At 42.8% G+C, this 21,161-nt stretch overlaps 1 protein-coding gene across 2 annotated transcripts in view; it reads right to left on the minus strand.

Annotated features, from left to right (window-relative positions):
• Positions 1–21,161, minus strand: part of HTT (huntingtin) — a 167,589-nt gene that overhangs the window by 97,378 nt on the left and 49,050 nt on the right. The window contains exons 9-16 of one of the 2 annotated variants that reach the window (XM_058301329.2): positions 14,626–14,830; positions 13,416–13,463; positions 10,807–10,887; positions 6,652–7,013; positions 2,004–2,127; positions 1,641–1,759; positions 670–781; positions 277–414 (exon numbers count right to left, since the gene is read on the minus strand). In XM_058301329.2, the coding sequence (XP_058157312.1) occupies positions 277–414; positions 670–781; positions 1,641–1,759; positions 2,004–2,127; positions 6,652–7,013; positions 10,807–10,887; positions 13,416–13,463; positions 14,626–14,830 (1,189 nt within the window). The remainder of the gene's footprint in view (positions 1–276; positions 415–669; positions 782–1,640; positions 1,760–2,003; positions 2,128–6,651; positions 7,014–10,806; positions 10,888–13,415; positions 13,464–14,625; positions 14,831–21,161) is intronic. The other variant, XM_058301330.2, reaches the window with a different exon arrangement.

Raw genomic sequence — 21,161 nt, forward strand, 5'->3', positions numbered from 1 at the left:
AAATCTACTATGGGGGTAAATCTGCTCTTAAGTTCCCCAGCTTTCTAATTCTTGCTGTGTTTCAACTACCAGCACTACCTCTATGAGGAGTCCAACGAGCTAAAAATATCATTATTCATGTATTTTATGGAGAGCTACCATACAGTTCAAATACCAAAAATTAACTAAAAAAATTTTTTTTAAGTACTGCCATAAAACCAAAATAACCAATACTGTTTGAAATATTTTCCAAAAAAAATGTAAATATGAGGAATGTGATATGAATTGTTAACATACCAGGGTATTCAGTGGTGTCAAGAGGTACTTTGTAAAGTTTGCTGAAGAAAGATTCAGGATGAAGGGCCACAGCTGCTCCGACACAGCTAATGGCCAGTGCCTTCACACTGACCCTTACATCCCTATCTGGAACCAGTGCTGCAAAGAAAACGCCTTGGTCACAGTTAGCCTCAAAGCAGCAAACATTCAGTTTTCAGATAAATAAAACTAGACCTGCTAAACAAATAATCTCCACCATTCCCTCCCTTCTCCCATGAGTCAATGAAAACCAAAGCTCACCCTCAAGTGCTACTCCCTCTGCTGCAATAGCTGGACAAAAAAATGGCCACCATGTTGACCTATGACACCTAAAGCTTATTTTCTTCATTTCTGCAACTGAGCTTCTACACTTACCATTTTTTTCCCCAGTTAGCAAAAACGAAGCAGATAAAAGGCGAACACAATGGACAAGAGGTGCAGAATCATCATCTGTAGACAGTCCTATGTCACCTTTGATTCTGCAAGGCTAGAACAGAGAAAACTCACATTTTGTCTTATCATCAAAGAAGCAATACATCCATTCATTAGTTCATCCACACAACACTTCCAGAGCAGCAAGCAGGCTGAGTGCTAGGGATACAAAGATGCAGATCTCTGCAAACATGCACGCCTGAGCTCACCCTCACTGACAACACAATTTAGCAGAAAAGAGACCTGTCAGAAGGCAGTCAGAACACAGTATCACGTGTGCAGTGACAGGGACAAGCTCACATGCAGTTAGAGAGCTGGAGAAGCTGCTGGGGAAGTAAAGCAAGAAGTCTTCTCGAGGAGAGCAGGAGCTCCCCAAAGTCCAAAGGTGAGAGGGAGTAAGCCTAGCAGGGTAGGGAACCAGAAGGAACTGCTAGGATTTACAATACTAATTGAACATCTACTATAGTTCTACTCCTTGGAATTTATAATTAAATGGAAAGACAGGACACCTACTTGTAAAAATATAAACAATATAAAGAGATGTTTTTAGAAAGATAAATGCAACAAAAACAAGAAATGACGCAAGGCCATGTAGGGCCATCAAATGAATGGCATTAATACAAGAAATTTATGTTATAGGAAACCAGCAGGGTGGCAATCAGTACAGGAGAGAATTGTCTGGGAAGGATTCTCGAAGGAGGCAAAAGTTAAGGGAATTCTTAAGATTTGGGGTAGTACTTGGCGAGATAGCAAGAAGAACAGGCAGGACAAGAAACCAGTATTTAAAGGGGAAACAGCTTGAGCAAAAGCAGAAACAGGAAATCAATAAGCCAGCCAGAGAGCCGGGAACGGGGGTGATTTTAAACTTCCCACCAGGTCAGAACGCTCAGGTGGCGTGTGCCTCGGTGTCTCACCTTGTTTTCTTGATCGCCTGGTTCGGCAGCCTCATCTCGTGACACCAATTTATCTACACTGCTGTCGGAAGCCTGCCTGCTGTGACCCAGGCTTTTCAATAAATGTGCTTGTTGAAGGGCTTCAAAAACAGAGAAATCCAGATTAAGAGACAAGTGTCCTGACCAATGGTTTCCAGTGAAAACACGAATGCACACAGTTAGACAGGAACACTGACAGACGGGATTTAGATCAGGACAAAGAAGGGCTCTTCCTCACCTGGTCTCCCTCATCTGCTGTACACAACTCGGAAAACAAAGGAGACGGGGGTTCCTTCTTGGAAACTACCGTAAGAGTAAACTATCCAGGGCTAAAAGCCCACATACCCAGAGAAGAGCTTCTGAAAGCATCCGAGGCCCCGTCTGGAAGAACCCCTGCGGCCTCCTCATCTTCGTCCTGCAGCTGTCCAGGCGGCACCCCCAAGTACTGGCCCTCGGCGCCGTCCAGCACCTGAGAGAGTCAAGAGGGGCTGTGGGGCAGCCTGAAGGGGCACAAGTGACAGCTCCAACCCGAAAGGCCGAAGGAGGAGGCAGGCGCAATGCTGGGGACTCAGCTTTAAACACAAAAACCCAGGCCCTTGGCCCAGATGCACATGACTGCATAGGTGCAATCATCAAGAGCTCACTACCCACACACTACTGTGCATTACGGAATGCTTCACAGCTCCAAGACTGCCAAAGAAACTCCAACCCAGAAACCCCCTGAGAGCATGAAAAAAATCCAAACAAAAACATTTGTCTTCACATTAAAGTAAATCTTACAATAAGTCAGAAATCAGAAAAAAGGTTTTAGACAAAAACCTAGCAATATAATAGGCTATCTCCCAAGCTGCTACAGCCAAGGCCTGAGCCCACTAAATTTTGGGAAGAGTGTGCCACGTCTTCAGCCATAAGCTGAGGTTAGGAGTCCACAGAGCAGAAATGTTCACATCTACTAGAAATCCCCTCTAAAATTTATCTGAAAAATAAACTGAGTGATGGACTTGTAAACCACTAACCAATTATTACTGAAATAAACTATATTTTCTATATTACTTTTAGAAAATCTTTCCAGGTTCCTTCTAATTTGAAAACAAAAGTCAAGCTACATGGTCAAATTGAAACAGGAAATAAATTATTTCCACTCCCAGATTAGTTTACAAAACTGCCCTAGCTAAGCAGGTCCACAGGTTAAAACGAGAGGGCCTCTCGTCCCAACAAGCAGTGCTGACTGAGTACCCTACCAGGCCCCAGGTAGGAGGGCCTCCAGGTGTCCTCTCTGTTAGTCTTCCCAATGCACAAGCACAGTTCCCAGTTCATTTTATGAAACAGAAGCAAAGAACGACACACTGCCAAGCTTCCCGTCCATGTGGGCTTGCCCAGAGCCCAGGTCCTCAAGCCCACACTGCTGTCTCATGAGGAAGCGTGCGAAGGCAACAGCAGATGCTCAGCGCTGGACCCTGCATGCCACTGCTGGGCATCAGCTCCAGCAAATACTCAGGCTCCTTTCTCACCCCACCCAAGGTGGCATCACAGAGCCCTGGAAGGAGCTAAAAGTGGGGGTCTTCGGGTCAGGACAGCCTGTCGTCATGGCAACCCATTCACCCATCTCACTCTCCAACCCTTACGTCCCTCCCGTCTCAAACCAGCCTTCAGCCACACCAGCCCTCTTGCCTCACCTAGTTTCTGAACTCAACTCCAATTCTGGTTAAATCCCAACTCTCCACCTGCTCTGTGCCTGCACCCGCGTGGTAGAACCTCATGACTCAGAACCTCCAGTGGGCCATTGGTGTTGCCTGGAAGCCCGCTGTGCCTAGCTCAGTGGACCTCAAGCATCAGCATGCAGCAGCATCACCTAGAAGGCTGGACCCACCCTAGAGGTTCTGGCTCAGCAGGCTCGGGGAAGTGCCCTGCGCATCTTGCCATTCCCAGGGAATGCAGGTGCTGCTGGTCTGGGGCCCTGCTTTCCGAACCACAGTTCTAGTCGTCTCTACCTTCTTAGACGCCTGTTTTCTCCTCCAACTCCTCTTCCACCATCCTTTCTCTCAGATGCTAATGACACTGCTTTCCACTTCCATGAGAAGGTAAACGTGATTAGAAAAGCATTTGTGTGCCCCCACCGCCACATCTACACACTGACTGCCCTTGTGGCCTGTGGGTCCGCCTTCCCTGCTGTTCTGACACAGGAGCTGTAAGGTCTCCCCCGCCCAAGACCCACCCCTGTCTGGTGCCCTGGACGTCATCCTCTCTCACCTACCCAGGGTCACAGCTCCAGCCCCTCTCCCTCTCTCTCCAACAATTACAAATCATTCCCAGCGGTACATGAACACGTTATAAGAGCTCCCATCTTAAGAGAACCTTCTCTTGGCCTCATGCTACCTTCCATCTCTATTTCTCTGCCTCCTTAAGAACAGAAGCTTTCTCGAGCATTGTTCATACTCACTGTCTCCAATCCTTATTCTTTCCTCAGCTCACCCGCTGGGCTCTCTAGAGCCCAGTACTCCATCTAAACAGCTCCTCCTCAAGGTGCGCAGTGGCCTCCCAGGTGCCAGCGCTTAGCGCTCAGCTGGCTTAACCTGTCAGCAACATCGGCCAACCCCTCTCCTCCACGAAGCACTTCTTCACTGGCTCCAAGGAGGGCTGTTCTCTCCTGATCCTCCTCCTGGCCACACAGGTGGCTCCTTCTCAGTTTTCTTTGCCGGAGCGTAATACCTGGAGTGCTTCTCTTTCCCAGCCACACTCACCCCCCTTGGTGATCTCATCCAGTTCCATGGCTTTAATACGTTGCCATCTCCAAGGTAAGCTTCTCCCCTGAATTCCAGCTCATTTACTAAACTGGCGCTTAACGTGTACCTACTGACATCAAGCAGGCATCTAAAACCTGACGTGTCTAAAGCTGACCTGACTTTCCCCCAACCCACTCCTCCCAGTCTCCCCATCCCAGTCAACCATGGCTCCCCTTTCACACGCTACCTCCAACCTGTCAGTGCACTCGGTTGCCATTACCTTTAAAAGAGACCCAGTATCCAGCCCCTCCCATCACCTCCACTGCCCCCCCTGGCCTCCTCACTGCCACTTAACCTGTCAGATGTAATGCACCTCAGGCCCTCAGCACTGGTTCTTTCTATTGCCTCCACTGTTCTTCCCCTACTTTCGAGCTGCTGCCACTCCCAGTATCACATGGCTCATTCTCTCACTGCTGTGAGGTCCCTGCTCCAAAGCACCTTCTTCGTGAGGCCTTCCCTGACCCCACATCTAAAATAACAGCCCCTCCCCCACCCCTGGGCTCCCTGGCCCCTTCACTTTATTTTTCCCTATGGCGCTTATCACTATGTATTTATTTCCTTGTTGATCTGATTAAAGGTTTATTACTTACCCCCTGACCCACTCTAGAATAGAATAGCGTAGGCAACCTATGGCCCATTGGCCAAAGTCAGCCCACTGCCTAAAGTTGAAAACAAAGGTTTGCTGGAACACAGTCAGGCTCAGTCACTTATGCCTGCTTTCACAATGCAATAGCAAGGGTGAATGGTAACACAGAGACCATATGGCCTGCAAAGTCAAAAAATTTATGATCTGACCCACTGTAGAGTCTGATGACCCCCACTCTGGAATATAAGCTCCATATGAGCAGGAGTTCTGTACGTTGTATCCTCTACTTTATACCCACTTTGAGAACAATGCCTGGGGCACGGTAGGCACTTGACAAGCTTGTTTAATAAATAATTAATGATTAGACCAGGGTCTCTTAACCGTTTTTGTTCCACCGTTTTGTGATAAAAATATCACACCCACATCAACACATCCCCACAAGAATAATGTTTTCTTGAATTTTCAATTCAAGCGCACAGATGCCCTGAAATCTTTCCACAGACCCCTTGGGGGTCCATGGACCCCTGGTTAAGAAGCCCTGGATTTGACTAATATATAGAAGCCAGCAGCAAACACTTGCTGGAATGAACATCCATCTCAACCACCTCAACATTCCCAAGGAAGCACGTTTCCCTAATTTCCATGGCAAATCACTCCCATTTCTAACATTTTTGTCCAGAAATAATCTAACGTAAAGAGGCCACACATCCCATAAGAGTTGATGTATTAAACAACAGAAAATCCCTCCACCTACTTAAAAGGCTAGTGAGTCTACCACCTTCTCCAACTTCTCTTCTTCTTGAATAGTGATTAGAATTCAACAACCCTGTCCTTTCTTAAAAATCTTTTCCCATGTTTCCAATTATTTGTCCTACCCTCCTTCAGGACCTCTAGGTAAAATCCCTAACATGCACCCACCTCACCAAATAAGCCTACACAAATCTCCACTGGCTTTAGAAACTACATGCAAATGACGTGACAATCACCAATAGGAACATCCAAGCACTTGACTGCAAGATCTGTAATTCAAAGCTTCTGTACTCATTCCAGCAACTCGATTCCATTTTAGAAAAGCTGGGCACATTTAAAATTTAGAGGCAAGCCCAGAAAACACGTTGTTAATATTTTCAGTAGCAGCACAACACTTCCCAGTCAAAATCTGAAATCAAAATTGGGATGTAAGACTCAGTGGGTACTTGTACCAAACTTTTTTTGATCAGACTATCCTTAAGGTGTTACTGAGCCTGGGCCCAACAAGCTCTTAAAGCATTTTCAGTGCACATTTTAGCAGAGTTCATTTAAGAATCTAATCAGCTCTTGACCCCAATGTTCAACACAAGTGAAACTATGCTGTCACCTTCAGTAAAGTTATAAAATGAGATCAAGCTCTCAATTAAAGATCTGAGCTGATGACCTTTGCGCTCTTACTAGTGGGACTAGACAGGAAGACAAGAATAAGGGGAAAGGCTCGGGATTCAAACAGAAAGCTCCCAAGTCCAGCCGGCCGTCAATAAACCATTTTTCCTTCTCAAAATCAAAAAAAAGAATAAGGGGAAGGGACCAAGTCCGAGCTTCCAGGGAAGAGCTCCCTTGCAGGTACCCAGGACGCCCTCTGCCCACTCACAATTTCAGAACTGTCTGAAGGGGTGACTGCTGAGTCAGGCCCTTCAGTGGTGGTCTGGGAGCTATCACTGATGGGTGAGGAGGCCTGGGTCCCATCGTTCAAGTCCATGGCAGGGTCAGAGGGGACGGCGCTGATCTGGCTGGAGCTGTGGCTCAGGATATCCTCCTCGTCCCCATCAGTAGCAGCACTCGTCAGGTCACAGCTGGTTGGATCCACAGAGTCTGACTGCAGAGTATGCTGTGAACGGGGCTGCTCGGTAATAATATCATGACCTGTGGAATCAGCAGCTGAACTTGTGGATCCTGGAGTTGAAACCCCTGAAGAAGCAGCCAGCTCACCAGTGAGCTCACCCTTCACTGAGGCTGAAAGAACAGAAACACTCATTCAACAAATGGCTGAAAACAACAAACATTTTCAAAGTAACAAAAAATTCACCATCATGGAATGTTTTTAATATAAAACATCCTGAAATACAGTGAAAGTATGAACTAGTAAATTTCAGAGGCAAACAATAAGGCTTCCTTCAAACACGACTAAAACTGCCTTTTACTATATAGTACTTAAATGAACTAAGTAAGGATACTCAAGAGAAATTTTTTTAATGCTATGAATATTCTCAAATGGTGTTTCACTGCAACAACTGGAGAAAACGTGGCTGGTAACATTATCACCTCAAGTTCTTAAGCACCTATGCTAGCCTTAGCTTGGAGCAACACATAAAATGTTTAAAATACGGGGCCCCCACACTCCGAAACAAGCAGCGGTCAGAAACAATGGTAAATCATCCTCTCCTTGGGGTGGTTCTTCTTCTTTCAAGACCCTGCTCATGATCTCTGTAATGGTTAGGCTCACGGGTCACCTTGGCCAGGCTGTTCGGTCACGCAAGCACTGACCTAATTATTACTGTGAGGGCATTTCGTGGACTTAAATCACCAGTCAGTTAATTTAATCTATGGCTGATGACATCTACAATTTCAATTTCAATCAGATGAAGACCTTAAAAGGAGAAGTGATGATTTCGGCACTCAGAAGAAAGAATTTCCATCTCTACTTTAGCCAGCCAGCTTCTCCAGGAAAATTCATCAAAAGCCTTCACTGGAGTTCCCAGCTTATAAGCTGCCCTATGGAATCTGGACTTGTGCATCCCCATAGTCATGTGAGACAATTTTATAAAATCTCATAATAATTACAGATGTCTCCCATTGGCTGTTTCCCTAAAGAACTGTGATTAAAACAGCCTCTTCTACTGAAATGCCTTATCCACTGCCATGGTACTCCACAGAGCATTGCTCAGGGTCAAGGAACCCTAATGTGTGGAAATGGGTACATGCTCATGGAATTCCCTGTCTTACCATGTTCCATCATCTTGAAGCAGCTCAACTGACAGAATAATTGAAGGCGTTTGGAAGACTCAATTACGGCGCCAACTAAGTGGCAATCCCTTGCAGGGCTGGGGCAGTGTTCTCCAGGAGGCTGTGAATGCTCTAAGTCAGCATCCGCTCTATGGTGCAGTTTCTCCTACAGCCACGATCATGGGTCCAGGAATCAAGGCATGGAAATGGGAGTGGCACCACTCACTATGACCCATGGTCATCCACAAGGGGAATTTTTTGCTTCCTGTCCCTGCAACCTTAGGCTCTGCTGGTCTACAGATCTGAGTTCCAAAAGGAGGAGTGCTTCCACCAGGAGAAGCGATTCCACTGAACTGGGAGTTAAGACTGCCACCTGGCCATTTTGGGCTCCCCATGCCTCTGAATCAAGAGGCAAAAAAACAGAATTATTGTATTGGCTGGGGTGATTGATCCTCACTATCAAGGGGAAGTAGGACTGCACCTACACAATGGAGGTAAATAAGAGTTTGCTGGAAATACAGAAGATCCCCTTGGGCATCTCTTACTACTGCCACGCCCTGTGATTAAAGTCAATGGAGGGGGAAACGGACTTTGGCCCAGTGGTTAGGGTCTACCATATGGGAGGTCCGCGGTTCAAACCCCGGGCCTCCTTGACCCGTGTGGAGCTGGCCATGCGCAGCGCTGATGCGCGCAAGGAGTGCCGTGCCACGCAAGGGTGTCCCCCGCGTGGGGGAGCCCCACGTGCAAGGAGTGCGCCCGTGAGGAAAGCCGCCCAGCGTGAAAAGAAAGAGCAGCCTGCCTAGGAATGGCGCCGCCCACACTTCCCGTGCCGCTGACGACAACAGAAGCGGACAAAGAAACAAGACACAGCAAATAGACACCAAGAACAGACAACCAGGGGAGGGGGGGGAATTAAATAAATAAATAAATCTTTAAAAAAAATTAAAATAAAAAAAAATAAAGTCAATGGAAAACTGCAACAACCCAATCCAGGCAGGACTAACAGTGGCCCAGAATCTCCAGGAATGAAAGTCTCAGTCACCAAGGAAAGAACCAGAGCCAGATGAGGTGCTGGCTGAGGGTAAAGGGAACATGGCATGGGTAGTTGGAGAAGGTAGGGATAAAAACAAACTAGAACCAGTGACCAGTTACAGAAGCAAGGACTGTAAGGGTCATATTTCTTCCTTGTTTTGAGTATGTCTCTGTATGTACATAAAACAAATATCTTTGTTTTCTTCCCTATCTTATCCCCTTATCATATGACATATGACATAAGTGTTGTTAGATTCATGAAATAATCGTTAAGTTACAGGATATCAAGTGTAAGAGTGAATATTACCCAAGAACTTGCACCCTATTCTGGTAAGATTTCATGTGTTTCCAATTATACATAGGACAGCTGAGTACTGGATACTAAATATGTCTGTTATTGTTTTTATTTATAATCTAAGTATGGTTTAAGGTGATGTATATGGATGCCAAGCTGACAAAGGGTAGCCTGTGATGGTTACACTCATGTGTCAACTTGGCCAGGTAATGGTGCCCAGTTATTTGGTAAAGCAAGCACTGGCCTAATCATTACTGTGAGGACATCTCGTGGACTTAAATCATCAATAAGTTGATTGCATCTATAGCTGATGACATCTACAATCAACTGAAGAGACTGCCTTCAGCAATGAGATATGCCTCGTACAATAAGTTGAAGGCCTTACAAGATAAGATGAAGTGATGATTTCAGCAGCTAGAAGAGAGAATTTCAACTCTACTTCAGCCAGCCAGCTTCTCCTGGAGAATTCATCAAAAGCCTTCATCAGAGTTTCCAGCCTCTTCCTAGCTTGTGACCTGCCCTATGGAATCTGGACTCGTGCATCCCCATAGCCACGTGAAAAAATTTTATAAAATCTTATATTTACATATTTTTCCTATTGGTTCTGCTTTCCTAGAGAACCCTAATACAAGCTCTAAACCAGTCTTATTCTGCAAGAAAAATTTATACCACATTTTCCTAGTTTAGTTTTTATTTCCCATTAAAAAACAAACAAAAACAACATAAAAATCACTGCAGAAAGATATGCACCAAGTTAGTAGCAGCGGTCATTCCTGGAGACAACAAGGTCAGTGAGGACATGAGCTTTAACTATTCTTTATAGTTGCAATTTTTTTGCTTTAAACAATTTTTTTTTTACTTTCACAATTGGCAAAAAAAATTATTTCTACTTTATAAAATAAATGAATAAATAAATCACCACCACTAGAACTGTTCAGATTTTCCTTCTCAAATATTTTAGCCTTATTTTCAGTTATTTAAGAATATCCTTTTGTATAGGATTATACAACAAAATCATCATTTTATCCAATTATCAGTATCTTAGTCAATACTCATCTTTTATAAGGTAAACAAAGAACATAATTAGATGACTATCTGTAAACAAATGTGGTTTCTTTAAGTTAAATTATCCATTGACAATTTTCAATCCTCTTCTTCCTCTACTACCCATCCAATTCATGAGACACTTCTACCAAATCATCATCCCCTACCCCAATAGACGGCTTCAGGGAGTATAAACTGGATTTTAAAGCTGCCTTAACCAAGGAAAACAGGAAGTAAAGGATACCAGAAACACACACACATATGTCTCAAAGTAAACATAAAAGAAGCTTGAGCTCTCCCTGACGTTAGTAAATTGATGGCACTGTGGCTCCAGTAGGGCCATGCATGGAGCAGTGCACAGAGAAAGAAACTGAGTTAGTGGGCAGAAGGTTAAGGAAGGTCAACACAAACCATTAAATAAATTGGAACTACCTGCAAAGGCTGAGCTGCTGACATCTGACCTCGATTCAGAGTCATCTTCCAAGGCTTCTTCTTCCCCTAAGAGTACTTTACCTATTAAATGAGGCAGCAATGTTCCTTTTAAGTTTGCTAAAAATAAGGACTTTTACAATTAAATAAAGGCACATTCTAAGGTGAAAATCATAGGAATATTTAATTTACCCTTTCATACAGTTTATCATCACACGTAAGTACTTTTATACTTCTAGAATGCCATGCATAAAGAATGTAGAGGTATTCTTTTTAGAATGTTATTAAAATCAACAAACCAATATGGAAAAAAGCTAAAAGCAATGATTCTAAAACTGTATAGCAAAGCATCTTAATAATTAATAAATATTAATTTAGATTACTATTAATGACAAATAATATATTACTGTTTAAGCTTAAAAACGGTCAGTTTTGGGCTGGACAGATCCAATTTGATTAGCTCTTAGAATATTCATGTCATATCTCCAAAGGCACATCAGAAGTTACAAATAAAACTTTATACTTAAAAGTCACTTTTCTTTCATTATTTTTTAATTTGCTAGTCTCTATGGTTGACAATCAGAATTCAAACAGTTTAAGATCTGGGAGGATGAAATAAAATTTCACCTTTTGCAAAGTTCTAAAAATACCTTTTATAGTCCATGGTTCTCAAATTATATTAATGAGGAGAAAAAGAAGCCAAAAGTCTTAATGGGATTCAACTTGACTCATTAAATCTTGACAGTTACATTACTCATTAAATCTTGACATAAATGACACTATCCAAATAATTACTGACATTTCCACTTCTAATTTCACTACCCTTCAAAGAATAAGTTGTAGGTATGATAACTCCCATAACATAAGCCTACAGTGATATGACATTAAAGGCAAAAAAAAAGAAGAAAAATGCCAAATTTCAGATAAAACTAATATAACAACTCAACATATCTACTAAAAAATAGGGCCCTTTATTATGGAACAAGTTGTTTATCTTGAGAAATAAAATAAAATTCCAAAACTGAATTCAGATAAAGCCATTGTAGCTCAATGGTTGAGTGACTGCTTCGTATGTACAAGGTTCCAGGTTCAATTCCTGGTACCTCCTTAAAAAGATAGATATAGATACAGATGTAGATATAAATATAAAGATAGAGATAGGTTTAAAAAGCAAAAAGATATTTTTAAAAATTGTTTAAATAAACAGAAAACAAACCAAAAAAAGATGAATTCAGATCTTAATGAGAGTGGTCTCAATCCTCCAAACCACTGGTTTGCAAAATAAGTTTTGTAGGCACTCTCTAGGACAAGCACATCAAAGGAGGAAGGGCCAGAGCTACCACCAGAGACGGGACTCCAGGTCACTCTTTCTATCCCAACCTGAAACTCTAACTCCAACCAGAACAACTCTGTTTTTAGCTATTGTTTATATGGGGTGGGGGTGGGGGGAGGTTGCTTCTTTAACAAAAAAGTTTGAAAACCACACCTGTAAAACAAAAAACACTTAAAAAGAGATTGAAGATATATCCCATGTTCTATGTAGAAAAGGACAAAACGGCCATCCCAACGTCAATCAGTCCTCTTTTACATTTGTCACTGGAAGAAAAGACTAAAACACAAACAAGGTAATTATCAGAATAACTTAAGTCACATGCCCAAAATCCCTTCCTAACTCAAGAAAATAGAGATTAATTCTTACTAGAATTCTTGTCGCTTTTAAACAATCTCAATTTTTCACCAAAATCTCAAGGTTAATTAAGTATGCCACACTACAGTAGCCCAAACATTATTGATTCTATGTTATTCTGGGAAATGTTTACTGAATTTAGTGAAGGCCAGAATGCTAGAAGTGTACTGTTGGGTCCATATCAAAACCACAAATAAGATTAGGCATTCGATGCTCAATTAAAGACTCAAAACATGGTCTAAAAAAGGATTCTTAGTCTTTTAGGATTTCAAATAGAAAAAGACAACAATTGTTTCTCATGGAAATTCAGACTGAAAAAGAAAATAACTGGCACTTCAACATGGGGATAATAGGTACCCAAACTATCAGAACATAGAAGGAACACTTTGATTAATAAAAATAAATTAATTATACCACAACACTATGGTGTGTACAAAATTAAATGTGACTTAAAAATGATAGCCAGGCCCAAATTAACAAAATAACAAAATAAGAAGACTCCTGACTAATATCAAACAAGATAAACTGTGAAGGTATATCACCTTTACAAAGTATAATGCAGTCCCTGAAACAGGAGTGGACACCGACGTACCTGCCGGTGTTTGTAAAGAAAGGTTTATTGGAAGAGCCACGCCCATGATTTGACAGAGGCAGCTGCCTTCCTGAAACAAGGCAGTGGATTCCCTGCAAAAGTGGCAGCATGGCCCACAAGGCTGAAACGCTCCTGCCAACTCCTAACCTGAAAGCAATTCTGATAGTCATTTTAAAAGCCATCCTACAGACTGTTCAGGCCTAGTTATCAGATTCCGGCAACATTCATATATAAAACCATTTTGTTGAGAAAAGGTATAGAGTCCAATACATTATGAAAATATGTAAAAAGCAGTAAGATTCAATACAAGACTCTGATTTCTGAAATAATCACCTTTTTGTTTTCTTGAAAGGACAGGGCTGCATGAAGAACCCCCTCCAGCTGTAAATCACAGAAAGTGACAGATCAAAGCAAGGTAACAAGCTGCTTAAATCTAAAAGGAATTCGAGCATCTTCAAAAGGCTTGATTGAACATTAGGAGTGGAGAAAATGTGGTGAACACATTTCCATAGGAAGTGCTATAATTTTGATATGAAAATCACATTAAGATTTAAATAAATAGTTCTAAAGTACAACATAAAATGTCAAATGAAATAAATTGTACTTAAAAAGCCAAATTAAAATATTAGAAATATCAGATTTGATCAATAATTAAGTATTAATTTTCACTAGAAACAATTATTAAAAATTAATGCTTCTCCCAATTATTTATAAAGCCCGCATCACACAGAGGAAAGGCATCTTGAGGACAGAGCAGTAAACAGGCATATTTATATTTTCTGCTCATGCTCCAAGGAAGTGGTGATTAGAGCCCCAGCCCCATGCTCTCTGCTTTGTCTAAGCTGTGGGTAAGGACCATGTTAAAAGTGAACTACACGGTCTATCCCACCGTGACAACGGCCTGGGAGAGGCTCGGTGGGTGGGCAAATACTTACTGAAAGCCTCCCACAGGCTGGACCCTGCCCTGGAGATTGGGATTCAGGGATTCCATGATTCCAGCCCCTGAGGCCTGGACCACTGAGGCTGGGCTCAAAACGAGGGCCATCCTCTAAGGCAGTATCCCATGAGAGCATGTGCAGCTGTGGTTAGGGCCCAACTCCAGAAGAGTACAGAAAGCAGAGAGACGGGGCTGCAAGCGCAAGGGATGGAAGGGCCTGCCTAAAGCCAGGTGGCCAGGGGACAAGGACCAAGCAGCAGAAAGGGGCTGTAGACTCCCCATGGAAACGTAAAGACACCATCTTTAGCCAAGTGACACAAATGACTCTGGAAAAATTTTCCCTAAAATTTTCTCTTCATGATCCCTAAAATGGACAGATAGGGCAGCCCAGCCAGGAGGGAAAAAAGCTGAGAGGCCAGTCTTTAAATTCTTGGTCTCATTTTGTCCCACAGTCTTTCTAAACTTTAGGTCTCCTGTTCGTTTAGAATGAACAAATAAGAATGAATGATACCTGCACTGCAAGTTTTTCGGGGCCCATAGTTCAATAAAGTTTAATGGGTTTAACTGTTCTGGTTCATTTTAATTTATCTTTAATTAACAACTGACCTATGAGCTCCACAATGCTCCCACTCCGACTTCTGCACACGGGCTCATCTTCAGCCACAGGCAGCTGCCCGATGCCGCCGGCAGTGGTCAGAGTCTGTAGCAGCTCGGGAGGAGGGGTTCTGAAGAGCTGCTGCAGCAGCTCCAGCGCGCCCGTCACAACATTGTGGTCTTGGTGCTGAGTATAATGCAGAGTCAGTTCATAAACCTGGGAAGAAAGAAGAACACAGCTATCACTGCCATGTTTTTAAAAATGTGTCCTAGGTTCCATTTTTATTGTTTTTAATAGGCCTTTGTTGACAACATCTGTGCCTTAATTTTCTCTCCCTAAAAGTTCCAGTCATTTCTACCAGAACGATCATTAGCTTCCACATTGCTTTGTATATTCCCATGATTTCTGTATTCTCATAAAAATTCCTTAAAAATAGAGCACTTCAGCAAAAGCAGTATCATGCTAAAGTAAGAAACCATTTCCCTAAATCAGCAACTAGGAAAGGGAGAACAGAGTTCAACAAACACTTAAGAGTAGATTCAGGTTGATACACTTAATAATCGAAAAGCATTGTTGTGGGTGCAACAAAGAAAGAGTTGCCAAAATTTCAGAGGCATTGTCAAATTTTTTTTAGTGATTTTATTATTATATCACATTATATGAACATAATGGATCTATTCTTTTTCCCTTTAATTAGAGATGCCAGACAAAACACAAGTTAAATCTGAATTTCAGAAAAAGAATGAATACTTTTTTAGTATAAGTATGTCTACCATATATTTATTCATTCTTTATCTGAAATTCAAATTTAACAGGCATCCTTTATTTTTATTTATTGTCTGGCAAACCTTTTAATATCATAAAAGTACACATGCATGCACACACACATATTGTTTTTAATGAAACACAAACCTCTCAGAGGTATTATAGCTACTTTTAATCATTTGCCTTTAGTTCTACTGATGGCAACCTCCATAACACTAGATCACAGCTCAGCAAATTACATACAGTCTGCAAGCCAACTCTGGCCTGCTGCCTACTCTTGTAAATAAAGTTTTATTGGTACACAGCCACATTTATGCATCACCTATAGCTGCTTTCACACTACACTGGTAGAGCTGAGTAACTGCAACAGAGGTGGTATGGCCCACAAGGCTTAAAAAACCTCTACCTGGGCCTCTACTGAGAACGTTTGCCAACCCATGGTGGAGATAATCCTACCGCTATTCCTTTATTTCTTAAGCCATGAATTCTGAACAAAGACCCCTTGGCTCCTCACTATATACATTGAGGAGATGAGCATCCCATACTTGCCTCACCTCACCTGCACCCTTCCAAATTAGAAACACCACTGTTTTCATATTAAGATTTACAACATGTATACTACCCATATAATGTTATTTAAATCCCTTGTGCTTTGCCTAAAATTGAGTCTAAATAAACTGAATTCATTTATTTATTTAAGATTTATTTATTTATTCGCCCCCCCCCCAACTCTCTGCTCTCTGTGTCCATTCGCTGTGTGTTTTCTGTGTCTGCTTGTATTCTCATCAAGTGGCATCGGGAATCTGTGTCTCTTTTCGTTGCATCATCTTTCTGCGTCAGCTCTCCGGTGTGCGGCACCACTCCTGGGTGGGCTGTGGTCTCACACGTGGCGGCTCTCCTTGTGTAGGAGCCATTCCTTGTGCAGGGGGCATCCTTATGCAGGGGTATCCCTGCATGGGCTGGCACTCCTTGCACACAGCAGCATGGTGCATGGGCCAGCTCACCACTGAGCCCTTGCACCTCCTATAAGGTAGGCAGATGTTGAGCCACATCCGCTTCCCTAAAACTGAATTTAAAACTCCAGTGTGTATCACGTCATGAGTAAAATATATTACTCCCTAAAAATCCTATTAATGTGAGCAGACTCAAAAACAAAGAAATATTTCATTATTACTAGACTTGTGGCACATGAAAGAAAATGTCTCAAGGGTAATGGTAAGATGGAATTTTGTTTATTATCATCTATTACATGTTTAAAATTATTTCATAGTTTAATTTGCTCATAACTGGATCATAAATTTCCTACATAAAGCTTTCTGACTTTCCTAACATTATTAATTGCTTGTATCCCTCCCCTTATTCACAATGTAAGCATATGCCTTCCCTTTTTTCTGAGCTTCTTAATCATACTGTTTATTGCATGAAATTCTTGGAGCTCCTTTGACTTCTGTTTCTAGTTTGAATCACCTGCTGCACAATAATCACCTGAGAATTCTTTTGATCACATTCCTGAGTTAGAGTCTTTGTTTACTGGATTTTCAGGGCTTCCTCTTTTTTTCTGGATTTATTTCTCATATTGCCGGAATACATCTTCAAACTAATTTTTTCAAAAAGGGTAAACTAAAAAAAAAATGACTTCCTGCATATCTAAAAGTATCTATATTTTGCACTCACACATGCTTAATAGTTTTGCCAGGCCAAGGATTATTTTAATTCTAGTAAAATTAAACTAGTTGTACAGAACTTCTCATCAAAGTAATTTAATTCAGAGTGGTTATCAAAGGAAAATAGATTAAGATATGCTTTTAATTTTATCTAACTTAATATTTCAAAAAGGTACTTTCTCTCTCAACCACTGCAAAGAAAAATAACTATTGAAAAATCAGTAGTGGAGGAAGCAGACACAGCTCAACTGATGGAGCATCCATCTATCATATGGAGGGCCCGGGTTTCGATCCCCAGTGCCTCCTGACCCGTATGGAGCCCACGCGCAGCGCTGCAGCATGCAAGGAGTGACATGCCACGCAGGGGCGGTCCTGTGTAGGGGTGCCGCATGCGCAAGGAGTGCGCCCCGCAAGGAGAACCACCCCAAGTGAAAAAAAGCACAGCCTGCCCAGGAGTGGCACCGCACACACAGAGAGCTAGCGTAGCAAGATGACACAATAAAAGAGACACCACCACATAATGCAAGCAGACGCAGAAGAACACACAGCGAATGGACACAGAGAGCAGACAACAGGGTAAGGGGAGAGAAATAAATAAAATAAATCTTAAAAAAAAGAAATAAATCAGTAATGAATTAAGCAAACATCTATTACCCGTGACTCCATCCTCCCAGGCTGGCTGCTCTCCTAGTTGATGGCGGTTTTGAACATCCCTACAGCCGCCAGCTAATGTATGAGAAGCCTCGAAACCAGGCCCGGGAACTCGCCCGTGTGCGCCCCTCGGCTACGCGCTCCCTCACTCCCCGGCCCCTGCAGAGGCTGTAGCTGCTGCCTGAGGAGCTCTTCCTGTTTTCCCCACACCCTCTGCCACAGCTCCCGGTGACTCAGGTCCTCCCGGAAGGGCTGTCCAGCCTTCCTTGGTGCAGAGGGCCCCTGCTCTAGCTCCTTCAGCTCCCCTACTCCTCCACCACAACATGATAGTTAGTATATGTTTGTCTGCTTCTCACCCTGGACCAACGGTCTCCACAGAATTTTTTGATTAAGTGCCCTTTTGTTTAACCGTAAGTTAAAAAAAAAAATTCTGAACATGCAGCCCCAATACCTGTGTAATATTTATTTCCAAAAATTATACATGTACTTACTGTACTCAGGGATTATGCACATTATAAAATATTTGCTAAATCTGATCAAGCCCTTGGCTACAATGATCAATATACAGGAAATTCAGAGGACAAAGATATGTGTTAATTCACATAATGGAGATGTGAGCAATAAATCAGAGCAGGGTAAATGGGAATCCCCTATATTTGTGATTGAACATTTATGCAATCTAAAGCTTCTTTAAAAATAAAATTAAAATTAAAAAATCAGAGGGAGATTCCACAAGACAATCTGATTATCTTCAACAAATAAATTCTAAGAGGGAAAAAAGTAGAGATGGAAGGGGAAGACTTATAGTACTAATCAACCAGTCTTCTTTGGATACTGATTTCAAAAAAGTGGAGAAAAAACTGACAATGGATGAATGGATATTTGATATTAAGGATATACTAAGCTTTTAGATGTGACAATGACATTTTAATTCTTTTAAAAACAGAGGCCCCACCCTGATCAATATGGTGGAGTAATATGTTTCAGGGCTCCATTCCCCCATAGAAACTTTCAACAATAGGCAAGAACTGGCAAAAATGCCTTTCTCAAAGCTCCAGAAAACTGCTAAAGGCCTGCAGTACAGGGCAGGTAGAGAATCGAGAAAAAGGCACTTAAAGTGGGAGGAGCTCGCGGCACCACGAAGGGCCCCTAACGGCTCAGCATGGGGCTAGCCCGTGCTCCCTGTGCAAATCCTGGTCCTGGTTCCAAAGAGAGCAGAGTAGCCCTCCAGCACATACTGCGAGCACGTATGTCAGGCCTACTATGTTTGGCGGTGGCCTAAGGGACTCGCTGTCCCAGAATTTGCCCTGCATGTGGAAGGCGGCTCCCAGAGCTCTCCTAGAGAACACGGAGAGGGAGCAGTCAAGTGGTCACCTGGGGCAAGCGATTGCGGGCTGGAGGACAGACAGTGCAGTGCCTGGGATGGTCAGGAAACTCTCCCAGGGGAGAAGTATGTAAAAGGCAGAACTCCCAGAGCCATATGCATATGCCCCAACAAGGCACAGGCACAGAAAGCATCAGGAAGGCCCCGACACTTTGGCCTGGAGCCCATTTTCTAAACTCACCATATAGATAAGCCATGAAAGAGCATGCTCACACAGGTCAATCTGCAAAGACTAGGAAAGATGTTTTCTTTCTTTTGGCTGTTAGTTAGCTGCTGGCATTCAAGGAAAGCTCTGTCATACACTAGCTGGATATATGTTTAAGACTAGATGCCTTGGAGTCTAAATTCCAATAATAACATTAAAATATCAAAATGTCCATTAAAATATCAAATCTTTCAACAAAGGATTACAAAACATACAAAGAAACAGGAAGTGATGGCCCAGGCAAAGTAGAAAATTAAAGCACTAGAATCCATGGATGAGGAAGACCAGACCTGGTATGTACGAGACAAAGACTTTTTAAAAATGGCTCTAAATGATTTACAGAACTAAAGGAAATAAGGAAAATGATAGATGAACACAAAGAGAATAGAAATAGAGAGATAGAAATTTTAAAAAGGAACGAGAGCTGCAGACCACAGTAACAGAAACTTAAAGTTCCCTAGAGGGGTTCAACAGCAGATAAGGGCAGGCAGAAGAGTCGGTGAACATGAAAATAAGACAACTGAAGTCATCTAGTCTGAAGAGCAGAAGGAAGAAAAAACAAAGGTGAGACCTGTGGGATACCATCAAGTGTACCAATATATGTATTGTGGGTGGCATAGAAGGTGAAAAAAGAGACAAAGAGGTAGAGAGAATATTCAAAGAAACAATGGCTGGAAACTTCCCAAATTTAACAAGACACATGCAAGATGCTCAACGAACTCCAAACAGGATAAACCCAAGATTGCTTTGGTCCAGACTTCAGTTTCCATTGTTCTGTCCTGAAAGTCATTTTTCCTTTGATTCGTCCCTTCTTTGTTCCTTTCAGGCATTGCTTCTGTTCATACAAATTGAACAAAAATCTTGTTGGCTTGGTGTGCAGTTCCAGGGATTCCAAAACACCCGACGAAAGAACTTTACACAGATCCGCCCTAGTTCACGGCATTCCCAATCCCCACTCAGCTGAAACCGCCGAAGGGATCCCTGTTCAGCCACACCCTGTTTAGCAAAAGCTCATTCAGTTAAACGCTCCCCTGGAGCCCTGTTCCCTGGGGACTCACTTCCCAGAAGCTCAGGAGAGCCGGTGCCGCCGCTTGTGGCCCTGTCTCAGAGCACACAGTCTGAACATGCTGACATTTTTCAAAACTATTTTTTGGGTCCTTTGTCCTTAAAAGTTCAGCTTACTTCTTTCCTCTAACATTTTACTATTAGCTGCAAGGAGAAACTAGGCCACTAATTTAGAAATCTCCTCATAATCTAGAAATTTCCTCAGCTAATATTCAAGTTCTTCAGTTCCAAGTCTGCCTTCCATCCAACATCAGAAAATTTCACCATTATTTTTTATTTATTTCTCTCCCCTTCTCCCCGCCCCCGCCCCAGTTTTCTGTTCTCTGTGTCCATTTGCTATGTGTTGTTCTTTTTATCCGCTTCTGTTGTTGTCAGCGGCACGGGAATCTGTGTTTCCTTTTTGTTGTTGTTGCGTCATCTTGCTGCGTCAACTCTCCATGTGTGCAGCACCATTCTTGGGCAGGCTGCGCTTTTTTTTCTGCTGGGCGGCTCTCCTTATGGGGCGCACTCCTTGCGTGCGGGGCTCCCCTACGCGGGGGACACCCCTGTGTGGCAGGGCACAACTTGTGCGCATCAGCACTGCGTGTGGGCCAGCTCCACACTGGTCAAGGGGGCTCAGGATTTGAACCTTGGACCTCCCATGTGGTAGGCAGACTCCCTATCCACTGGGCCAAGTCTGCTTCCCTCTACCCCTTTCTAAAAAGAATAGCCAGTTTATAACAACACATTCATCATTTCCTTCTAAGGAATTGTTACGGAAATTACAGACAATTGTTCAGCGGCCATCACCCAGTCCTCGTCTACCCTCACCTC

Source organism: Dasypus novemcinctus, chromosome 1 (genome assembly GCF_030445035.2).
Source record: "Dasypus novemcinctus isolate mDasNov1 chromosome 1, mDasNov1.1.hap2, whole genome shotgun sequence".
NCBI lineage: Eukaryota > Metazoa > Chordata > Mammalia > Cingulata > Dasypodidae > Dasypus > Dasypus novemcinctus.